Here is a 20125-nt window from a genome sequence, read left to right as displayed (position 1 = left end):
CTAGTATCCTATTAGCCTAGTATCCTAGTATCCTAGAATCCTAGTAGCCTAGTAGCCCAGTAGCCTAGTATCCTAGTAGCCATGTAGCCTAGTATCATAATATCATAGTAGCCTAGTATCCTAGCATTCTAGTAGCCTAGTATCCTAGTAGCCTGTAGTCCAGTATCCCAGTATCCTAGAATCCTAGTAGCGTAGTAGCCTAGTGTCCTAGTAGCCTAGTATCCTAGTATCCCAGTAGCCTAGTATCCTATTATCTTAGTATCCTAGTATCCTAGTATCCTAGTAGCCCAGTAGCCTAGTATCCTAGTAGCCTAGTATCCTAGTATCCCAGTAGCCTAGTATCCTATTATCTTAGTATCCTAGTATCCTAGTATCCTAGTAGCCCAGTAGCCTAGTATCCTAGTAGCCTAGTAGCCTATTATCCTAGTAGCCTAGTATCCTAGTATCCCAGTAGCCCAGTATCCTAGTATCCTAGTGTCCTAGTAGCCTAGTAGCCTAGTATCCTAGTATCCTAGTAGCCTAGTAGCCTATTATCCTAGTATCCTAGTATCCTAGTATCCTAGTAGCCTAGTATCCTAGTATCCTAGTATCCTAGTATCATAGTATCCTAGTAGCCTAGTAGCCTAGTATCCTAGTATCCTAGTAGCATAGTTGCCCAGTAGCCTAGTAGCTTAGCAAAATAACAGGTAGGCCTAGCTAAATATAATAACAAGATGCAATCATTTGCCATTAGTGAGAAGAGCAAAATCGATTCATCTTTGCATTCTAAAATATATAGAAATAGGCATATATTTCCTATTATTTATTTCATTTCCATGATCATTGCAGAATAAATTCCTCACCTTTTCTGACTGTGATGGTTTCATAGGCTACTCGTTAAATAGCCTATAGGCCTACAACAAGTTACGATAGGCTACCATTCCTCCCATCTCTCATTTAATTGGACCCACTTCTCAGTAGTAAATAAATAAGCTATTTCAAGCAGCCTATTTTGCTCTATTTGATCCGATCCGAAGCACGGTAGAACAGACGATTCACCTTTTCCATTGACGTTTGTAGGCTCAGTCTGAATACTGTAATGCCAAATTTCTCGAGTAGCCTAGACAATATTTAATTTATAAACATAATACAAATATCATAACCATTGCACCTTTTCTGGCCAAGAGTTCATATTCCCCAAGTAGCCATACAACAAATTGACATGGGGCATCTATCATTTAATTGGGCCAATTAGACAGGCTATTATAATGTCAAGGTTTTGCTCTATGCAGACGACAGGGTGCGCGGTTTATAACATACAGTAGAATTTAACAGTTGAACAGACAGTTGATAATTTGCATTGAAGTGTGTAGCCTACCACTGTAAGTAGGCCTACTGTAGTTTTCATCAGAGTAGACAATGTTTCAGAATTCGTGGGCAGTGCAGCATATTTAGGTTCAGGAAAAAATGAATGCAAAATATTATTGCATTCAAACGATCTGTTTACAGGTCCACATCAATTTGCAATTGTTTTTGTCTTTCAGAAACTGTCGGATACAGCGAAAGTTACTGCAAAAGAAAACATTCTGCCAACACCTCCAAAGACATTTGATAAAGACATTTGACATTGATATTTCCTTTAGAAACTGTCTTGGCCTATTTCCAATACTTCTAAAGTATACAGCAAATAAGGGTGTTATTATTGTCAACTCTCACACACGTCCCTTGAGTACATGCAGTATAAGCAAATTCAATGGAGTCATTTTATCAGCTTCTTTACTCTTTCTTAGATCTTAAACATGTTCAAATCTTAATAATTGTCTGGACAATTATTATAAACTGTATTATAAATAATATCTAAATAAATCCACTCACACTCACACCTAGAGTGCATTATACAGCATAATCCAATGTAAGTCAATGGAGATGGCCTGCTACAGCATTCTCCCTCTTTCTCTCCCTGTCTCACAAGCACACGTGTGAAACACATACCACAGACATCAATGCACACCCGTGTCTGTGTGTGTGTGTGTGTGTGTCTGTGGCATGTGTGTGTAGATAGGTCGTTATCCTACATGGACCTTCAAAGTTTGGGACTATTGTGGAGCTGACTTTTCTGACTTCGTTGCAAATGTCAGGAACAGTTAAGCAGCATCACTTTGTGATGCCAGATAAAAGCAGGGGAATGGTTACGGGCGCAATCCTTGTCAGAGTGAGTTTACCACCCCTCTCTTCTTGGGTTACAAGCATCTGAACAAGCATGTTTGCTCTGGAACAATGTTTTTCCTGGAGGCGGCCCCAGGATGTGTCATTAATAGCCTCTGCAATCACACTGCTGCATTGTGGGGGATGGGTTACGGAGAGGCTCACTGGTGAATCTGAAAGTTCTTTAAGAACAACCACAAACACACAAACCGTGGGCTCTGAGGATCTTTTTTCTGTTCTCTAACTTAACGTATTTGTTATAAGACGCACAATACATAAAAAAGGTTAAACTATTACCATGTATCTTTATCCTAGAAATATCAACACAGGTCTGTTGTGTTTTATCACCTCTTGTCCCAATGATTAACAGGATCTGAATGGACTTGGATAGATTGTTTCATAACCTCAGTTAGATGTCTTTGCATGAATGTTGTATTAGTTACAGTCTGTTCCTTATAAATGTTAGATGGTGGACAGCACACTGAGCTCCCTCTCTTTTCCCACAGGGGACGGAGCTAGCTACCTTCATCTGGGAGGACTTAATATATTTCTGTTTCATTTTGCCATTCACAGCTCCTCATAGTTGTACAATTATGGCAGAAAGGATTTACACCAGTATGTCAGAGCTCCAGAATTATAGTCAGAGTTTATTTGACAAATGAGGAAAGCAACCTTTCACGTAAATAATTGATATCACTGGGAGATTTGGACAGATTTTCAAGTTATGTGCATGGATGTCACGTTAAAATCCTAGGCCTAAAAGCCTAGGGCTTGAAAGAGGAAACCAATATTAGTGAATGTTTATTAACTGGTGCCTCCAACTTGGAATCTCTGGTGAAATCCAATGAGTCCATATTATGGTGATGCTAGCCTACAATCCTCTTCATATTGGGCTTTAATACTCGGGATTTAACATGTAGTCCGTAGGATCCTCATGCAGAAATGCATCCTGAACATTATGTCCTTTTCTTCTTCTGTCATCTTGGAAACAGAAGCCTTCTATTGAAATGTCTGGCTTACACCAAAGTCTATCTGACTTCCTGATAAGACAGACTCTTCCCTCTGAAGTTTAATCAAAAAAGGGAGAGCAAACTGGTTAAAAATATATCAAAGATATTTTTTTAGGAGCTGCACGGTCAAAGATGCATTAAAGATTATCTGAAGCGGCACGGAGACATGACAGCAGACGCTCCATGTCTATTCATTCTGTTAATGAAAAATTGAGATAAGCTCCTTTAACTAAATAGGGCCCTATCCAGCCTCCATGTTCACATGTCAGCTTTCCAAATCTGAGCCAACACAAAGGTACAGTAGGGCGCCACCTCTCTGTCATCAGGCTCATATTGAGCTGTAGGTTCGTTGGGACGCAAACTCCTTAATACGCCTTGATATTATACTAATCCTGACGTGCGCGGGGCTCTTGAAGTAAAAGTTGGGGATTTTAATTAGCATTGTCATTTTATTCTTAGGCAAATGTTTTCTGGAGATGCTAATCTATATGAAAGCAGATCCCCAAAGGCTCCTTATATCAATGTGCCAGCTAGAGAACACTACAGACAGACAGTGTAGGAGGTGCAGGCTAATGAAACATTCAGGTCTCCACAGTCAAACAAAACCATAGGCAAACATATTCATTGGTAACTAACAGACTATGGCAAATAAAAAAATAACTGTATAGTTTATACCCGCCAAATAACAATGATCTTCATAACAAACAGACCAATAGTTTCATTTGACTGGATGACTGTTATTAAAATGTGAGGTATTATAGGAGATATTCAGCTTTGACAATGCTATGGAAAACTGAGCCATTGATGTTCATATCACAGTACAATAACTGCATATAAAGGGTATGACTTCTATTCAGAAAATATATTCAGCTCATTGCAACTATACAAAAACAAAAGTCAAATGTTTCCTGTGTATTTTGAAGAAGTGAAATGTAGTGCAAAGTAATGTTTTACTTACAGAAATGAAAAATAATATGAAATATGTTTTTATATTTTTTATCACATTTCTTAATAAAGAGGGTGCTGAATGTCTGGCCTTTATTTTGACTGGAACCATTAATATTTAAATATGCACAGCGGAGCAGAGAGGAGAGTGCCATTTGTGCCTCCACATTTGCATGTGGCTCTTAAATTAAACATTAATTATGGCTCTTCATAAAGGGACAATGCAACTTTGAAGCATTCTACTTTGCCAAGTTAATTATTTCCAATTTGCAACAAAATATCTGTAGATGTGTCAAAAGTGCAGTGATATGGTTCACAGAAAGGGAAGTTCTTATAATAACAGTGGAAATAGTGTGAAATAAAATAGTATTTGTGTTGGTGTTTCTTCTTCAGGTCTGACCTGAGCAGAATGTTAATGCTGCAATGTACTGCTGAGTTATATAAGGCCAAGGTGACAGTTGAGATGAGGATGTTCCATCATTTGCTCAAAATGCAATTAATCCCCACAATTCATAACCCACAAATGGCTCTGTTCTCTTCACTTTGCTCCATGACCAGAACTCATCGCGATGCTCCATCTCTCCACATAGGAAAGGTATAACATTTAGCACAGTGTGATGTATGTCTGGCAAGAATGAAGTCCTGTGGTTTATTTCTAAATTGTAATCTCCAAGGCAATCTACTGTTGGAGATTTAAATCCTTCCGCTGTTCTGGTGATTAACACACACTATACTTTCACTGTGTCTCTGGAAAACCAAATTAATGCCCACTTCAATGTAAGCAGCTTTGTGGATGAAGGGCCACACCACAAATACCTTTTCTCCGCTCTGGGAGTCCCAGAAAGAAACTGTCATTTCAACAGATTAAGTCCCTAGAGACTCACTTCAGATGGAACATTACGAAGCTAACTTACAACAACACAATCAACTAATCGCAATGCTGATGCAATACAATATAACACACATATTGTGTTCTCTACTCTCCCCCCGGGGGGGGGGGGTGCGAGAAAGGACCAGCTGATAGACTGACCTGACCATGTCTCGTAGGGGTCAGGACTCAGAACCTGACCATGTCTCGTAGGGGTCAGGACTCAGAACCTGACCATGTCTCGTAGGGGTCAGGACTCAGAACCTGACCATGTCTCGTAGGGGTCAGGACTCAGAACCTGACCATGTCTCGTAGGGGTCAGGACTCAGAACCTGACCATGTCTCGTAGGGGTCAGGACTCAGATGACAGATAGTGTTTCACAAGGTGACGTTCAGTGTTAATCTGGGACTGTTGCCAGCTGCCTTGCAACTCTCTGGTCATACAGTATGTGTGTTTAACGGTTACAGGAAAAAATCTTTCAAAGGCTGTCATCGTTTTTTTTTTACATGGTTTGTGGGGAAAATGTTTCAGGGATGAATAAAAATCAAGAGACTAGATATACAAATCAAAGTACCACTTTTACTTCAGAGCTCAGAATAAAAGTGTAATAACATGGTAACAAAGTGGAGATGTAACTACCGTTTTATTCTCAGCTGGAAAGCCATCTAAGTGCTATCCATACCTTTAAAATACAAAATAGAAGGGTTCTCTACCAGAACACGGAGCGACAAACCGGCATGCCTTCCTCTCATAGCAAACAAAACAAATACCCATTATGTGAATAGATTGATGTACAGTAATACCGCTTCCCTATTTGAAGTCCTAAGAGTTAGCCATCCTCCTGGGTCAATTAGCCATAACACTAATCACAAAGTCACTCCGAAGCATATCAATCCCTGTGCATGGCCATGAGGTGCAGTTTGAAATGCCAGCTATGATAACACTGTTCAAGAGCTCCAGACTCTCGCAGCTCTGACACCACGGAGACATGCATCGCTGCAATATGGTGCATGTCTCCGTGGTGCAGTCTCTGCCCTCCAGCCGAAAGGACAAGTGGACAACAGGACAAGAGGGAGATGGATGAAGGAATATCAGAGGTGAATGAAATGGTGTGCGTATTGCTATTTTTGGCCAGACTAACTTTCCCATTAACATTCTAGTATAGGCTGTATTTTGAATAAACTACTAGTTGTTGGCCGATGCCCACTATCATCAACACTGTGGATGTTAGGAGCTTCCTATTGAGTTTAACCACAGGTCAATCTCCTAGACCTCACTAAAGTAGTACTGGCCAGTAAGAGCACAGCGTGTGTCTGAGAGGCTCTCTCTCTCTATCTGTGTGTGATGTGATGTCCATTTTGGGAGCGAGCCACTCCTATTCACAACCGTAATCAAGGCTGGTCATCTGGAAGCAATCAGGCCCTGTGAGCTTAAGACAGAGGGCATTAAACTAGTCAGGTCAGCAGCTTTGGAAGATTACATCCTGGGATCAGGGGACCAGTAGGCACCGGACTACTACTGCTAACGTACTACAAACTACAACCTGCTCTCAATATCTACCGATCTTTCAGTTATTTTAAATAGTGAATATATTCATCAACATTGATCCGTGTAATCAGTCCAGCTATTCTTATTTACTCCACTGAAGATGCATCTCCTTCACCTCAGGGTGTAGAACGGCGTGGAGGAGTTTGGTATTTCTGTGTTGGCATAACAAGTGTCAAGACAGTTGTAAAAGTCAATCTGACTGAACTTTAGAAAGGTTGAGGCTCATTCAGAAAACCGAAGATCAAAAATTGTGCTAACCTCAATGCACTCACCTACCCTCTTCCTGCCAGTATAATTCACCTTTGACACTCAGAAGGATGCTTCACACTTCTCCGACGTGATTACCAGTCTTTCGCAATAATATTAAACTTTCCTGTTGATTACTCAAGACAATGCAATGTTTTTGGAGTGGTGGCAGGTTAAAGCTCCTCCACTGAAATGGACTCATTATTTTCTAGCCCGGGGCTCTATTTCATCCTCCCAGTTGTTTCTGTCCACTCTCCATGGTTGTTTTTGGAGCCTGTTTTTTCCACATCGTGACTATGAGAAACATGTTTGTCAGACAAGAGAGGGTACACGAGGCTCATAGCGAGAGTCGCCCAAACCTCCAAAGAATAAATTAGTGATGAGAGAAGGAGGCTGCTGTTGACGACTCGGTAACAGCGGCCCGTGGTTAAAACCAGACGCCTTTGACTGCTGTTTGTCTCTCTTTCTTCTGGAGGAGTTGATGCAATTTGGACTTTCTGTTCCTTTTGTTATTTGCTTTTAACTCACTAAAGCCAGACTCAAACATTAGATAGAAAAGCATGAAAAATGCATGACCACTTATTCAAAGTTCTGCTCCTTTTGATTTGTTGAGCAACGTCAGAGACAGTTCTAGCTTTATTAGCCTTGCAGGAGACATTTTGAGCCGTTATTCCTTTTGAAACAGACTATCTGCTTTCATCAATGCTGACGATAGTTATGCAAAATTGAAATTCTTAGCAATTGCTTCTGGTTATAAAGACAGTGTGCCAGGCAGTCTCCTGAAACAAACAGACATTTTGACATATTCTTTTCAGTAAGACACCACTCAAGAATTCCCATAAGTCAGCTCGATACTGCAGTTTAGAAGACAGAGCTCTGCTCAATGTGTCTGGATACGATTGTACAGTGTTAGCCCCTATAGGTGGTCTGGTTTGGGGTTTCCCAAGCTGAAGCATGGCATCTCCTCATGTCCTTTTTCTGTCCCCTCTTACATCTCCGCTTCTTCAAATGTTTTTGCTTTTGCCACTGTACAAAGAGTAAAGTTTAAACAATCTTTGTTCTTCAATGAACCCAGTACAAAAATAAAAAAATGCACACACTCTCTGCTGTAAGTGGCTCTGGATAAGAGCGTCTGCTAAATGACTAAAAAAAGAATAACTTCTGTGTATGTTTTTACAGTACAGTCATGTCATGTGTACAGCGAGGGAAAAAAGTATTTGATCCCCTGCTGATGTTGTACGTTTGCCCACTGACAAAGACATGATCAGTCTATCATTTTAATGGTAGGTTTATTTGAACAGTGAGATACAGAATAACAACATTAAAATCCAGAAAAAAACGCATGTCAAAAATGTTATAAATTGATTTGCATTTTAATGAGGGAAATAAGTATTTGACCCCTCTGCAAAACATGACTTAGTACTTGGTGGCAAAACCCTTGTTGGCAATCACAGAGGTCAGACGTTTCTTGTAGTTGGCCACCAGGTTTGCACACATATCAGGAGGGATTTTGTCGCACTCCTCTTTGCAGATCTTCTCCAAGTCATTAAGGTTTCGAGCCTGACGTTTGGCAACACAAACCTTCAGCTCCCTCCACATATTTTCTATGGGATTAAGGTCCGGAGACTGGCTAGGCCACTCCAGGAGCTTAATTTGCCTCTTCTTGAGCCACTCCTTTGTTGCCTTGGCCGTGTGTTTTGGTTCATTGTCATGCTGGAATACCCATCCACGACCCATTTTCAGTGCCCTGGCTGAGGGAAGGAGGTTCTCACCCAAGATTTGACGGTACATGGCCCAGTCCATCGTCTCTTTGATGTGGTGAAGTTGTCCTGTCCCCTTAGCAGAAAAACACCCCCAAAGCATAATGTTTCCACCTCCATGTTTGACGGTGGGGATGGTGTTCTTGGGGTCATAGGCAGCATTCCTCCTCCTCCAAACACGGCAAGTTGAGTTGATGCCAAAGAGCTCGATTTTGGTCTCATCTGACCACAACACTTTCACCCAGTTCTCCTTTGAATCATTCAGATGTTCATTGGCAAACTTCAGACGGCCCTGTATATGTGTTTTCTTGAGCAGGGGGACCTTGCGGGCGCTGCAGGATTTCAGTCCTTCACGGCGTAATGTGTTACCAATTGTTTTTTTGGTGACTATGGTCCCAGCTGCCTTGAGATCATTGACAATATCCTCCCGTGTAGTTCTGGGCTGATTCCTCACCATTCTCATGATCATTGTAACTCCACGAGGTGAGATCTTGCATGGAGCCCCAGGCCGAGGGAGATTGACCGTACTTTTGTGTTTCTTCCATTTGCGAATAATCACACCAACTGTTGTCACCTTCTCACCAAGCTGCTTGGCGATGGTCTTGTAGCCCATTCCAGCCTTGTGTATGTCTACAATCTAGTCCCTGACATCCTTGGAGAGCTCTTTGGTCTTGGCCATGGTGGAGAGTTTGGAATCTGATTGATTGATTGCTTCTGTGGACAGGTGTCTTTTATACAGGTAACAAGCTGAGATTATGAGCACTCCCTTTAAGAGTGTGCTCCTAATCTCAGCTCGTTACCTGTATAAAATACATCTGGGAGCCAGAGAGGGGGGGCAAATACTTATTTCCCTCATTAAAATGCAAATCAATTTATAACATTTTTGACATGCATTTTTCTGGATATTTTTGTTGTTATTCTGTCTCTCACTGTTCAAATAAACCTACCATTAAAAGTATAGACTGATCATTTCTTTGTCAGTGGGCAAACGTACAAAATCAGCAGGGGATCAAATATTTTTTTCCCTCACTGTATCATAAGGTGACGAACAATGACTTATCTCATATTGCAGTCAGATACGTGTATTTCCTGTCAATCCTCATGTGTTGTCACAAGAACTGACAACAGTTTCCTCTGGTTTCTAACTGTGCTAGTGTATACATTATTTCAGTGAGCATGACAAGATATACGGGGCTCCCTCAGGTGTCCAAATACAAAGAGCAGAGCTCCCCTCTCTGTGTTTCTGCAAAGTTACATTTCACTTAGTCAACCCTGGCTGTGTTAGTGATAAAACCCTGCACCAGACGGGAACTTTGGTATTGTTTGAAGAATCTCATATGTGGAGACCATATGAGGGTTAGTCACCAAGTGTGTCACTAAGCTGGAGTGTGGAGTAACCAATGTCCCTCATTCCTAAACACAGGTGTTGGAACATCTGTCTTAAAGGACCTGTGTATCACCAACCGTGTCACTCCTCCACAATGACAAAAATAAAGAAAAAAAGGGAACGCATAAACTGGGTAGATAAATAACATGAACACCTATTTCCAAACCATTTCCATCAACGACTAAATTTTGCTTTCTTTTTCCTGCACCCCATGACAAAATGTGTTAGAATTGCAGGAAATAAGCTTTAAACTTGCAAAATGTTCTCTCCGCCTACAAGAGGGGTGTGAACAGTTTGTGTCATGAACAGTGCTTGTGCACATAGAAATAGACGTGGGCGGCGAGATGTTCCCCAATGCTGAAAGGGGGGCCTGAGTGACAAAGTTTGGGAACCTCTGCCTTAAAGGGTCAACTCCAGCTCTCCTCTATCCTTTTACCCATGACTTCCTCTTGGAAGAACAGGTTTTCCGCGGCAGTCATGTCGCTGATCTGAAACGCTACGTCGGAGGAAAACAGATGGTACGCACTGAGGTCTTAGAAAGTAAACTCTGACTGAACACCTCCATATTAAATCTACATGAAGTGAATGACTTTTTGAGGTCACCATTTGCAACAGTGCCACATTTATCAAGTCTGTAAACTGGCCCTTAGCTTACTTGTTTCAAAAGAGCAATGATGTTGTCATAGTCCATTAAATATCTTAGGAAATAGGAATCTCTCTGGGAGACAGGGATACGGGAGCAGAGATGTAAGTGAAAAAATAAACAAATGTATATTCAATTTTTTTCACTGCATCTACCCATCTGACAGGCATATCTTTGTGAGATATTTCTTAGATTATAAATCAGTCTCTGGATTGGTGCAAAATTAACAGTAACTTTCCGTGCTAATTTTAACTTTAATCCTAGTGTTGATTGACAATGTTGTCAGACCTCAGAATAGATTTGAGCCGGCATTACAAGCCCTTTTCTGTCCACAGCACTTGGATTATTTAAGATTATGCTGTAATTCCCGTTTTAATCTTCACTGCGTTGAGATTTTGGGGCGACCAGCAGCGATGAAGTGATGAAGCGTTTGAGGAAATATGCTCTTCCTTTTCTCCTGTTATCAGTACGCCCCCCCACCCCGTTGTTACCCCCCGTTGTTTTTTCCCCCATGAAAACTTGCGTTGCCACTGCCAATGAATTGATCATCAGTTTGCTTTCCTGCCTTAAGCCTTTATCAAAAGATCATCTTCAAAAGGCAATAAGAAGATAGCACTGTGAAGTTTTAAGAGTTTAATTTCCTAAACATTGGTTTTGTGGAAACATAAGACGTTGGCCTAACATCACCTTCAAATGCAATCTGACTAAATGCAAATATATTTTCTGATCAGGTGGTTGACTCAAAGACTCATGAAAATGTATCTAATGTCTTAAGAAATTTAGTATATTATCTGTATAAATCATAAGGGAATGAGTGCACCCAAGAACATCCCATCCTCAACAACCAAAACAGACAATCTGCAGGCTGCTCAGTCTTATAGTAAACTACTTTGATCCTCTTCACATATAAACTAAATGGCCGCACCTGAAGCACGTTCTTCCGGCTGGACTTCTCTGTTGTCCATTCAGCCACAGCCCCACAGAGATCCATCCCATCAGGACTGCATCCAGGCTTCTACAGAGGGATCAGAGGCAGAGGGGAGAGGCGGTTAGTAGTAAGTAGTTTCACTGCTCTGTTATGAATGGGATAAAAGCACCATCATTATGGAGAAATATCAAAAGGCATGTTTTCAAACAGGGTATAGCTATCACTATCTTGGCCAGATATTTCATATGAATCACGATTAATGAACAAACGGATGCAATCTGCCCAAGAGCAGAGACATATATTCTGATTCCCATTAAGATGAGAATGTGCATGTGCTGTACATTCTCTAGTATTAGATGGCACTTGCGAAGCAAAAGTTCCAACTTTAAATCTTCGTCATACTTCTTATTATTCATCTGCACGCTACTCCTCTTACGCCGTTGAAGCTAGAAACGCCATTCAGACTTTAAAATGTACAGACTGGTCTGGAATACTGTGCTTACGATACATTTTTTTATCTTTCTTTTTGTCCTTCTTCATTCAATAACAACATAATTATCTGGCACCGATCAAACGTTACAGCTGTTTAAGGGACCACATCAACATTTTCTGTAACTTTTTATAAAGAACTGCTGTTTTGACCACTTTTCCCAACAACGTAGACAAAAACATAAGATGGTATGCCACCTTGGTCTACTTCTCTGCTATTCAAATCTGAATTAAGAACAGAAATATCTACTACCAATCACGAGGTACAGCTGTTTTAGTAACCACGTCAACTAATTTAGCTAACTTCCCGCTGTTGAATTAACTGCCATGGAACTTTTCAGAACTTTCAAATTATAACAAAGGGGGAGCACATTCTAAGCATGAGATAATGAGTGAACATTGTGACTTTTGACACTAATCAGCTACCTTGACCACTTTTTTTCAATAACACGTCGTAGACAAACACTTAAAGGGTATGGCACCTTGGTCCACTTCTCTGCTATTCAAATCTGAATATCAGAGAATATATCACACACACAATCCACACCTTCAACCATACATTCATTCCTTTATCATACCAATCAGTCCAACTTAACATTGTTTTATCCCTCCATCATTATGTCTTCCATCCCTGTAGCCTTACTTTATTTATCTATCCATTTATTAATCTATCCTATTTATTTATCTATCCAGTCATAACTTTCTTTTAACAGCTTTATCTGTTGATTAAGGCATTCATGTATGGTTGGATAAACGCTTTGAATAAAACTAATGTTTTTTATTTTTATTTTAAACTTCAACAATGCCTCCTTGTCTTCTGCAGTCTATTATTCCAGTTGTCATACAGTATACTGTGGTATTCTAGTAGGAGAGTGTATAAAAGTGTTGTAGGCTAGTCTGAATGTAGTTATTTGTGATAAAAATATGTTATGTAACTGCCCCACAATACAAAGTAATAAGGTTGATAGTGTAGTCTATCAAAGTAAACAGACAAATTATTTTACTAAATACAATTTTGACTATATTTAACTTCTTGGCTTAAGTAAAACATTTTAAACGTCTTCCACTACCACAAAAATACTTGTAAAGAGTTAAAGCAAGTCCCACTTCATGGAATTTTCTTCATGGGAAATTACCATCTAGTTCTAACCTTTAATATATTATTCATATCCTTTATGGAATTATAGAAGCAGTGTGTAACCATATCAAAATAGGAATGGTATAATTTTCAGGCAGAGAGAATGTGATTTAGAAAAAATATATATATATGTTGCTTTTCAAACAACAACTAATCGGTGTAAAAGGCATGGGAACTCATTTAGATATAATTCCCTTCAGTGGTCTCAGCAAATTGAAACAATCTAAAACCTGGTGAAATGATAGCGAGATGCAGTAGAAAATTAAGACGATAAGAACATTCTGCAATAATATTACAATGTAGTATTCCAGTACATTGTACAACCAACAGTAACCAAGCCATTTTAGGCGAATGAAAGATGCTCACTGAGATCCCACATGACCAGCTTCGAATTGACTGAACCCTGAAGACTCATTGAACTATCATGGCTGACAGGTACAGTATTGGACAAATGAGGTGATATTTGACTTCCAGTACCTGCCTCAGTCATAGTAAACTACACTTGTTTTAGTTGGATGATTTGAGCGTTCTTGTTTCTACTCAATAAATAACTCTCCTTACAGAACTATGTACATGTTGCAGGTGAGATCATATCCTGAGTTTGTATGATGATGACAACATTGTGTATGTTCAGAGCAAAAACCTAAATACTGTCCACAGCGACCAATTGATAACACAAGAGATTAATACGCTGTTTATTCTACTCTAAAACAAAGATAAACCAAATTATGAAATTATGAAAACAAACGCCCTCCACCGTACCCACTATTTAGAAACGTTTTTCATCGGAAAAGGGGGAGATATGTCAATCTATGTGGAAATGCCTCTCTTGCCCATAATGAACCATTGGAATGGGAGAGTATGACAGAACGTTGCACTGGTGGGGCTCAGTAAGGGAGAGGGCTTTGATTAAGTCCTCGGAGCTTCATTAAAAAGCATGGCAAGCTCATTTTAGACTTTCTCTTTCTCTCTCTCTCTCTCTCTCCTACATCTCTCACTCTCTCTCTCTCTCTCTCTCTCTCTCTCTCTCTCTCTCTCTCTCTCTCTCTCTCTCTCTCTCTCTCTCTCTCTCTCTCTCTCTCTCTCTCTATATATATATATATATATATATATATATCTGGGTGGATTAAAGTCACATACTACACACATAGACAGACACAGACACACATGCACACATGCACGTACATACACACACACACACACACACACACACACACACACACACACACACACACACACACACACACACACACACACACACACACACACACACTATATACAGTCCTCCTCACAAGGGGGTAAACAGTTGCTTTATTGCATTTAGATGGGGTGGGTTCTAGTCCATGGGATCAAAGCTAAAGTTAATTTGCTAGTTTAAGAAATAGGAAGATAAAAGAAAACACAAATTAAAATGAACATAGCATGTGTTCACTCAACATGTGCACTCATAATGCTTATAGGCAATGCCTCAGAAAGTTCATTTGAGGCTGTAATTGAACATTGTATGAGTGTGGGTGTGTATCTTGCAAAAACCTACCAAATTCGTCAGGGCTTCTTGCTTGCTATCTTTATAAAACAGAAGTTTATCTGTGTCCAGGACTACCCAAGTTGAAGTCCAATTCTTCCTCAGTTTTTTGCCTCCATCGGATATTTTGGCTTTATTCAAATGTTCACCTTTCAAAACAACCTGAAATGCAAGATGTAACATTTATCCTTTAACAGATATTATCAATGAATGTGACATAAATATTCCAATCAGACACATGCTATTTTATCAGTATCAACCAAATAAATGTACTTATTTTAAGTAAAATAGGCCTGCTGAATGAAAAGTACAGAAACATATTTATAGTGAACAATAATTAGTACGGTATAATAACGGATTTCTGCTCATATGCTTCCATACATCCTGACAGTTCATTATGGTGGCCAGTCATACTCACAGGAGTCTCTAAGGCTCCAGCTCCACCGATGTTATGCTGAGACTGGTTCCTCCGGTGACGAGAGATCTACAGACAGAGAAACAGAGGAAACAGTGGAGAGGAGCTGACTTCAAATCACAACTGTTGCTTGATTGTGGCCCCATTGTCGGTGAAATTAAAATAATACAGGTATTGTGAAGAGTCCATGTATTCCAAATTGTATTTAACAGCTATTAAGATTATGCAATATAATACAAACAGAGTATGGTTACATGTGTGAATGTCTCATCGATGTGTTAACATGTTTAACATCTACATCATAAATACCTACAGAGTCTCTGACAGTAGTGTGTGTGGTTAATGAGATGGGACCTCACACTGCGACAACCGATAAACAACTCACACAACCCAGTGCTAATCACAATCAGACCATGATAATTCATATCACGATAACAGCAATGGAAACACTCATTCCAAAAGACCAACATGGACATGAATGGAGCACGGTTATTGATTAACGAGAGATTAAACTAGCAGAGTAGTAAAAGGTGTAGTTACAACAAAGGTATCTCAGAAAAGGTTGAGCTTATACATAGTTGAACCAGTGTTCTGTAATAGTCACCCTGGTTGCTATAGAAACACAGTATGTACCGTTTGGTATTGAGTTCTATCCCTCAGCACGGTGCTGCCCTGCCCTCTACTGTTCAAATGACTGTCTTATAGGAATCCCAATAAGGATAGGTCTGCTCCCACACTCCAAACCCCTAATGAGTCCTTTATTCACTGCGACTGGTTCTGCCTATTTTTGGCTGCTATATTTAAGCAATAAGGCCCAAGGGGTTGTGGTATATGGTCAATATACCACGGCTAAGGGCTGTTCTTTAAGCACGACGCAACGCGGAGTGCCTGGTCACAGCCCTTAGCCGTGCTATATTGGACATATACCACAAACCCCTGAGGTGCCTTATTGCTAATATAAACTGGTTACCAACGTAATTAGAGCAGTAAAAATAAATGTTTTATCATACCCGTGGTATACGGTCTGATACACCACGGCTGTCAGCCAATCATCATTCAGGGCGGGAACCACCTAGTTTATAATCTCTCATTAATCACAGTGTAGGAGGGTGGAGGAGGACACGTTCCGGCTGGGTTTAACACAAATGGCAATACATTGAAGGAGGTCAAGAAACAATTACTCTGCTCTCTACAAACACACACTAATACATGATAGCAACAAACAGCATTCATTTTTATGTTTGGTAGATGTGATCCTCTGTGTAATGAATGTAATGAAAACTAGTACAGCTGTAATCAGAATAACATTCTACACTGGAACACTGGAACACTGATGTAATGTTAGAGCAACACTATAACGTTCTGTGCTCTGAGCTGTGTTTGTTGGGAGGTGTTAGTGACCATGTTTGTAGTCTGTAGGATCTGGTTCATTATCTGCAGTAGCTTTTGTACCTCTACTCTGCCCTCTGGACAAACTGTGTTATTGCAGTACGAGGCGTCTCACAAACAAGTATCTTCTGCATAATTAGCAAACAAGCAACGCAACAAAACATCAAGACGTGGCCTCACGGCTGTGATCATCTGAGTAATTCAGTTTGCTGTCAATTATTAATAAACTCTATGAAGGTTTAAAATACATGTTAGAAACTGAGACTGACTGAAGGTTACATTGGCATGTTTTAAACTAAATGTGCAGCTATATTATTCCAGCCAATACATAGACAGATGAATCGCTATGATACGGTCATGAACCACTATGATACGGTCATGAACCACTATGATACAGTCATGAACCACTATGATACAGTCATGAACCACTATGATACGGTCATGAACCACTATGATATGGTCATGAACCACTATGATACAGTCATGAACCACTATGATACGGTCATGAACCACTATGATACAGTCATGAACCACTACGATATGGTCATGAACCACTATGATACAGTCATGAACCGCTATGATACGGCCATGAACCACTATGATACGGTCATGAACCACTATGATACAGTCATGAACCACTATGATATGGTCATGCACCACTATGATACGGTCATGAACCACTATGATACGGTCATGAACCACTATGATATGGTCATGAACCACTATGATACGGTCATGAACCACTATGATACAGTCATGAACCACTATGATATGGTCATGAACCACTATGATATGGTCATGAACCACTATGATACGGTCATGAACCACTATGATACGGTCATGAACCACTATGATACGGTCATTAACCACTATGATATAGTAATGAACCACTATGATACGGCCCTGAACCACTATGATACGGTCACGAACCACTATGATATGGTCATGAACCATTATGATACGGTCATGAACCACTATGATACAGTCATGAACCACTGTGATACGGTCATGAACCACTATGATACGGTCATGAACCACTATTATTATGATACGGTCATTAACCACTATGCTAAATAGAGGTGTCAACCGGCCCCACACCTGCTTATGGGAAAGAGTAAATGGTTGGGGTTATGTCCAGTTCATTGTCAACATGGTAACTACATTATTCCAAATATGCTGCACCAGATTGCTCATTTTGTAATTGCATCATCTGTTTTATCTTTACCCTGATTTTCCCACTGGGAAGTGCTCAGTTAAACAGAGCTCAGCGCAATTAAGCAAATGATAATCACCTAATGTGAGACAACGGTTTATAAATACTATAATCATAATTATTGGAATTTATGTAAACATAGTTCACCAAATGTCAAACAACATTCAATCCAAAATATGCTATAAAATTGTATAATAAGTGAGCAGTGTGTGTGTGTGTGTGTGTGTGTGCGTGTGTGTGTGTGTGTGAATGTGTGCATGTGTATCTCTATGTGCACGTGTCCTATACTTACAGGTTTGGGAGGCAGGTCGGGGTCCTGCAGGACCATGGACTTGGTTTGACTCAGCCGTTCCCCACTGCTCTGAGAGCTCTTGATGCGCATCTGGACCGTACCCGGTGCCGCTCCGGTCACCTGGTGGGGCAGAATCAGAGGCTGCTGTTTCCCTACACTCTGAAGATTGGTGATTCTGGTCAAAAGGAGGAGAAAACATGTTCAGATTAAAATATTGTTCAAAAATAAGTATTATCCGATTGATACGATTTCAAATAAATCAATGGATGTAAAATACTTCACAGAAGGCAGTTAAAGTGCTGTTTTTGCTGTTGGTGAATTAATTGATTCATTTGGTTTAGTAGTAATGTCCAGGAAATTAGGAACATTTAAGGGCAGACACTGCAAGAAGTGTAGTCTAAGCTTGAGGACGTTAGCCTTACTTCCTGTACTGGTTCTCTCATCAATCCTTCTTGCTGTAATGTGTCTGTCGATGAGCAGGAAAAACTCAGTCTGTTCAAGTTTGGGATTCTTGCAAATAATAAACAGTCTACCAACGGAAAAAAATCTATGTTCAATCTAAATACCAAGGCTCATCCAGCAAGGTCACATAGTAGTTTATTGTTGGGTTTTAAACCAATTGTGTGGTTTTTAGAAACGTTGCACAATGTGTCTCCCAACAGGAAGCAAATCTCAACCTCCACACCCAAAAAAGTGAACAGATTAAGAAATCAACAGCTGTGTATACTGATGGTTTGCATAGACCCTAACTTCTCTCTGCATTGTTGATTACAACATTAACAATGCCGTAGACATGACCATAGTAATAAAGATTGTCATATTGTTATGAGGCTTATGTGGTAAAGACTTACAGTGCAGAAATGTCAATTGACAGAAAGGATAATGGATGCAGTTTTAGTGATATCACAGATCTGTTGATTGTGAGTGAGTTTAACAAGTTAGGAAAATACTAAGCTTCAGTTTAGAAAAGAAAGAGACAAAAAAATGCAAATATTTTCAGAAATTCAAAATGTTTCAACCACCAATTCTAATTATTTCCTGTTTTAAATGCACATAGACAGGGTAGTCCTGAACAATATCTACTATGTCATAACGATTCGGGACTATAATACTCAAGAATAACAGAATTACGCATAATAACACATGCATCAACAACTTTCCACCGACCAGCCGCATATAGTAAGTGAGGGCCCAGGCTCCTGATTCCATTGCCCAGGTGTTACATCTCTAGAAGTCACCAATGGCCCCCACTAAATCTCCAAATACTTTTAAGAGTGATTAAACAACAATAACAGCATCCTTCAATTTGCAAAACCACTCCATCCAAACCCACTAGAATCGTATCTGTCTTACCTCGTCCCCGCCATCCTTCTATCAAATCAATCCTCAGATCACACAAAGTGAAAGAGAGAGAAAGAATGCAAGTCTTACATTTAGAGGAAGTAGGTTTCATCACGTGGTGTAGTCAAACCACCATGTCTTTCACTGCTGCTCCACATTTGATGTGAATGTCTTTTATGCGTCACAGGCCCGGGTCCCCACTTCCTGAAAGATGCCACTTGCACAGCAATAGTCTGACTGAAACTTCAACTTCAGAACTGAATACAAATTGATAACACGCGTAGATGAGAGATCTGTCCGTCACACAATCTGAGAACAGGGTAGATCAGGATTTAATGACCTCCTGCAGCAGAGAGATGGCGTACGAGTTGTTTTTTCCACCTGTTTTTAGTAACAGCTTGTTCCAAAATATCTCCCTTGCCAAAAGTGCAGTTTGAAAGTTAGTGGTGCATGTCTGAGTTCCACTGCAGTTAATGTTGTCCTAACTGAAATTCCATTTGGTTACAGTGATTTTAGATAGATTGTTTTTACAAGGGAGCACCATACTTCCATCACCAATATGTAGATACACAATATAAATGGTTTACACTTTACATCAAGATATTTCCCAAAAGATGTAAACTAACTTGGTAACGTTATCAGAAGTATTACTGGGCCTCAAAACAATTGTTTGTTGATGACATTGGTTGAATCAGGGAATGACATCATCTTGGGGTTTTCCTGTGGTCTGGGTGATTCACCCCTGAGATACTTTTTTAATGAACAATTAACTATTTTACTGTATATTTCAAACTGTGGTGTTC

General features: G+C 40.0%; 1 protein-coding gene across 1 annotated transcript in view; it reads right to left on the bottom strand.

Annotated features, from left to right (window-relative positions):
* The window catches only part of LOC121555142 (rho GTPase-activating protein 15-like), an 88180-nt gene extending 68774 nt beyond the window's left edge, over positions 1-19406 (bottom strand). The window contains exons 1-5 of the mRNA XM_041868945.2: positions 19335-19406; positions 17982-18156; positions 15091-15156; positions 14685-14834; positions 11518-11607 (exon numbers count right to left, since the gene is read on the bottom strand). Coding sequence (XP_041724879.1) covers positions 11518-11607; positions 14685-14834; positions 15091-15156; positions 17982-18156; positions 19335-19348 — 495 coding nt within the window. The 5' untranslated portion in view covers positions 19349-19406. The remainder of the gene's footprint in view (positions 1-11517; positions 11608-14684; positions 14835-15090; positions 15157-17981; positions 18157-19334) is intronic.
* Positions 19407-20125: the final 719 nt, after the last annotated feature.

This window comes from Coregonus clupeaformis, chromosome 40 (assembly GCF_020615455.1).
Source record: "Coregonus clupeaformis isolate EN_2021a chromosome 40, ASM2061545v1, whole genome shotgun sequence".
Lineage (NCBI taxonomy): Eukaryota > Metazoa > Chordata > Actinopteri > Salmoniformes > Salmonidae > Coregonus > Coregonus clupeaformis.
This window is presented reverse-complemented; position numbering and strand designations above follow the sequence as displayed.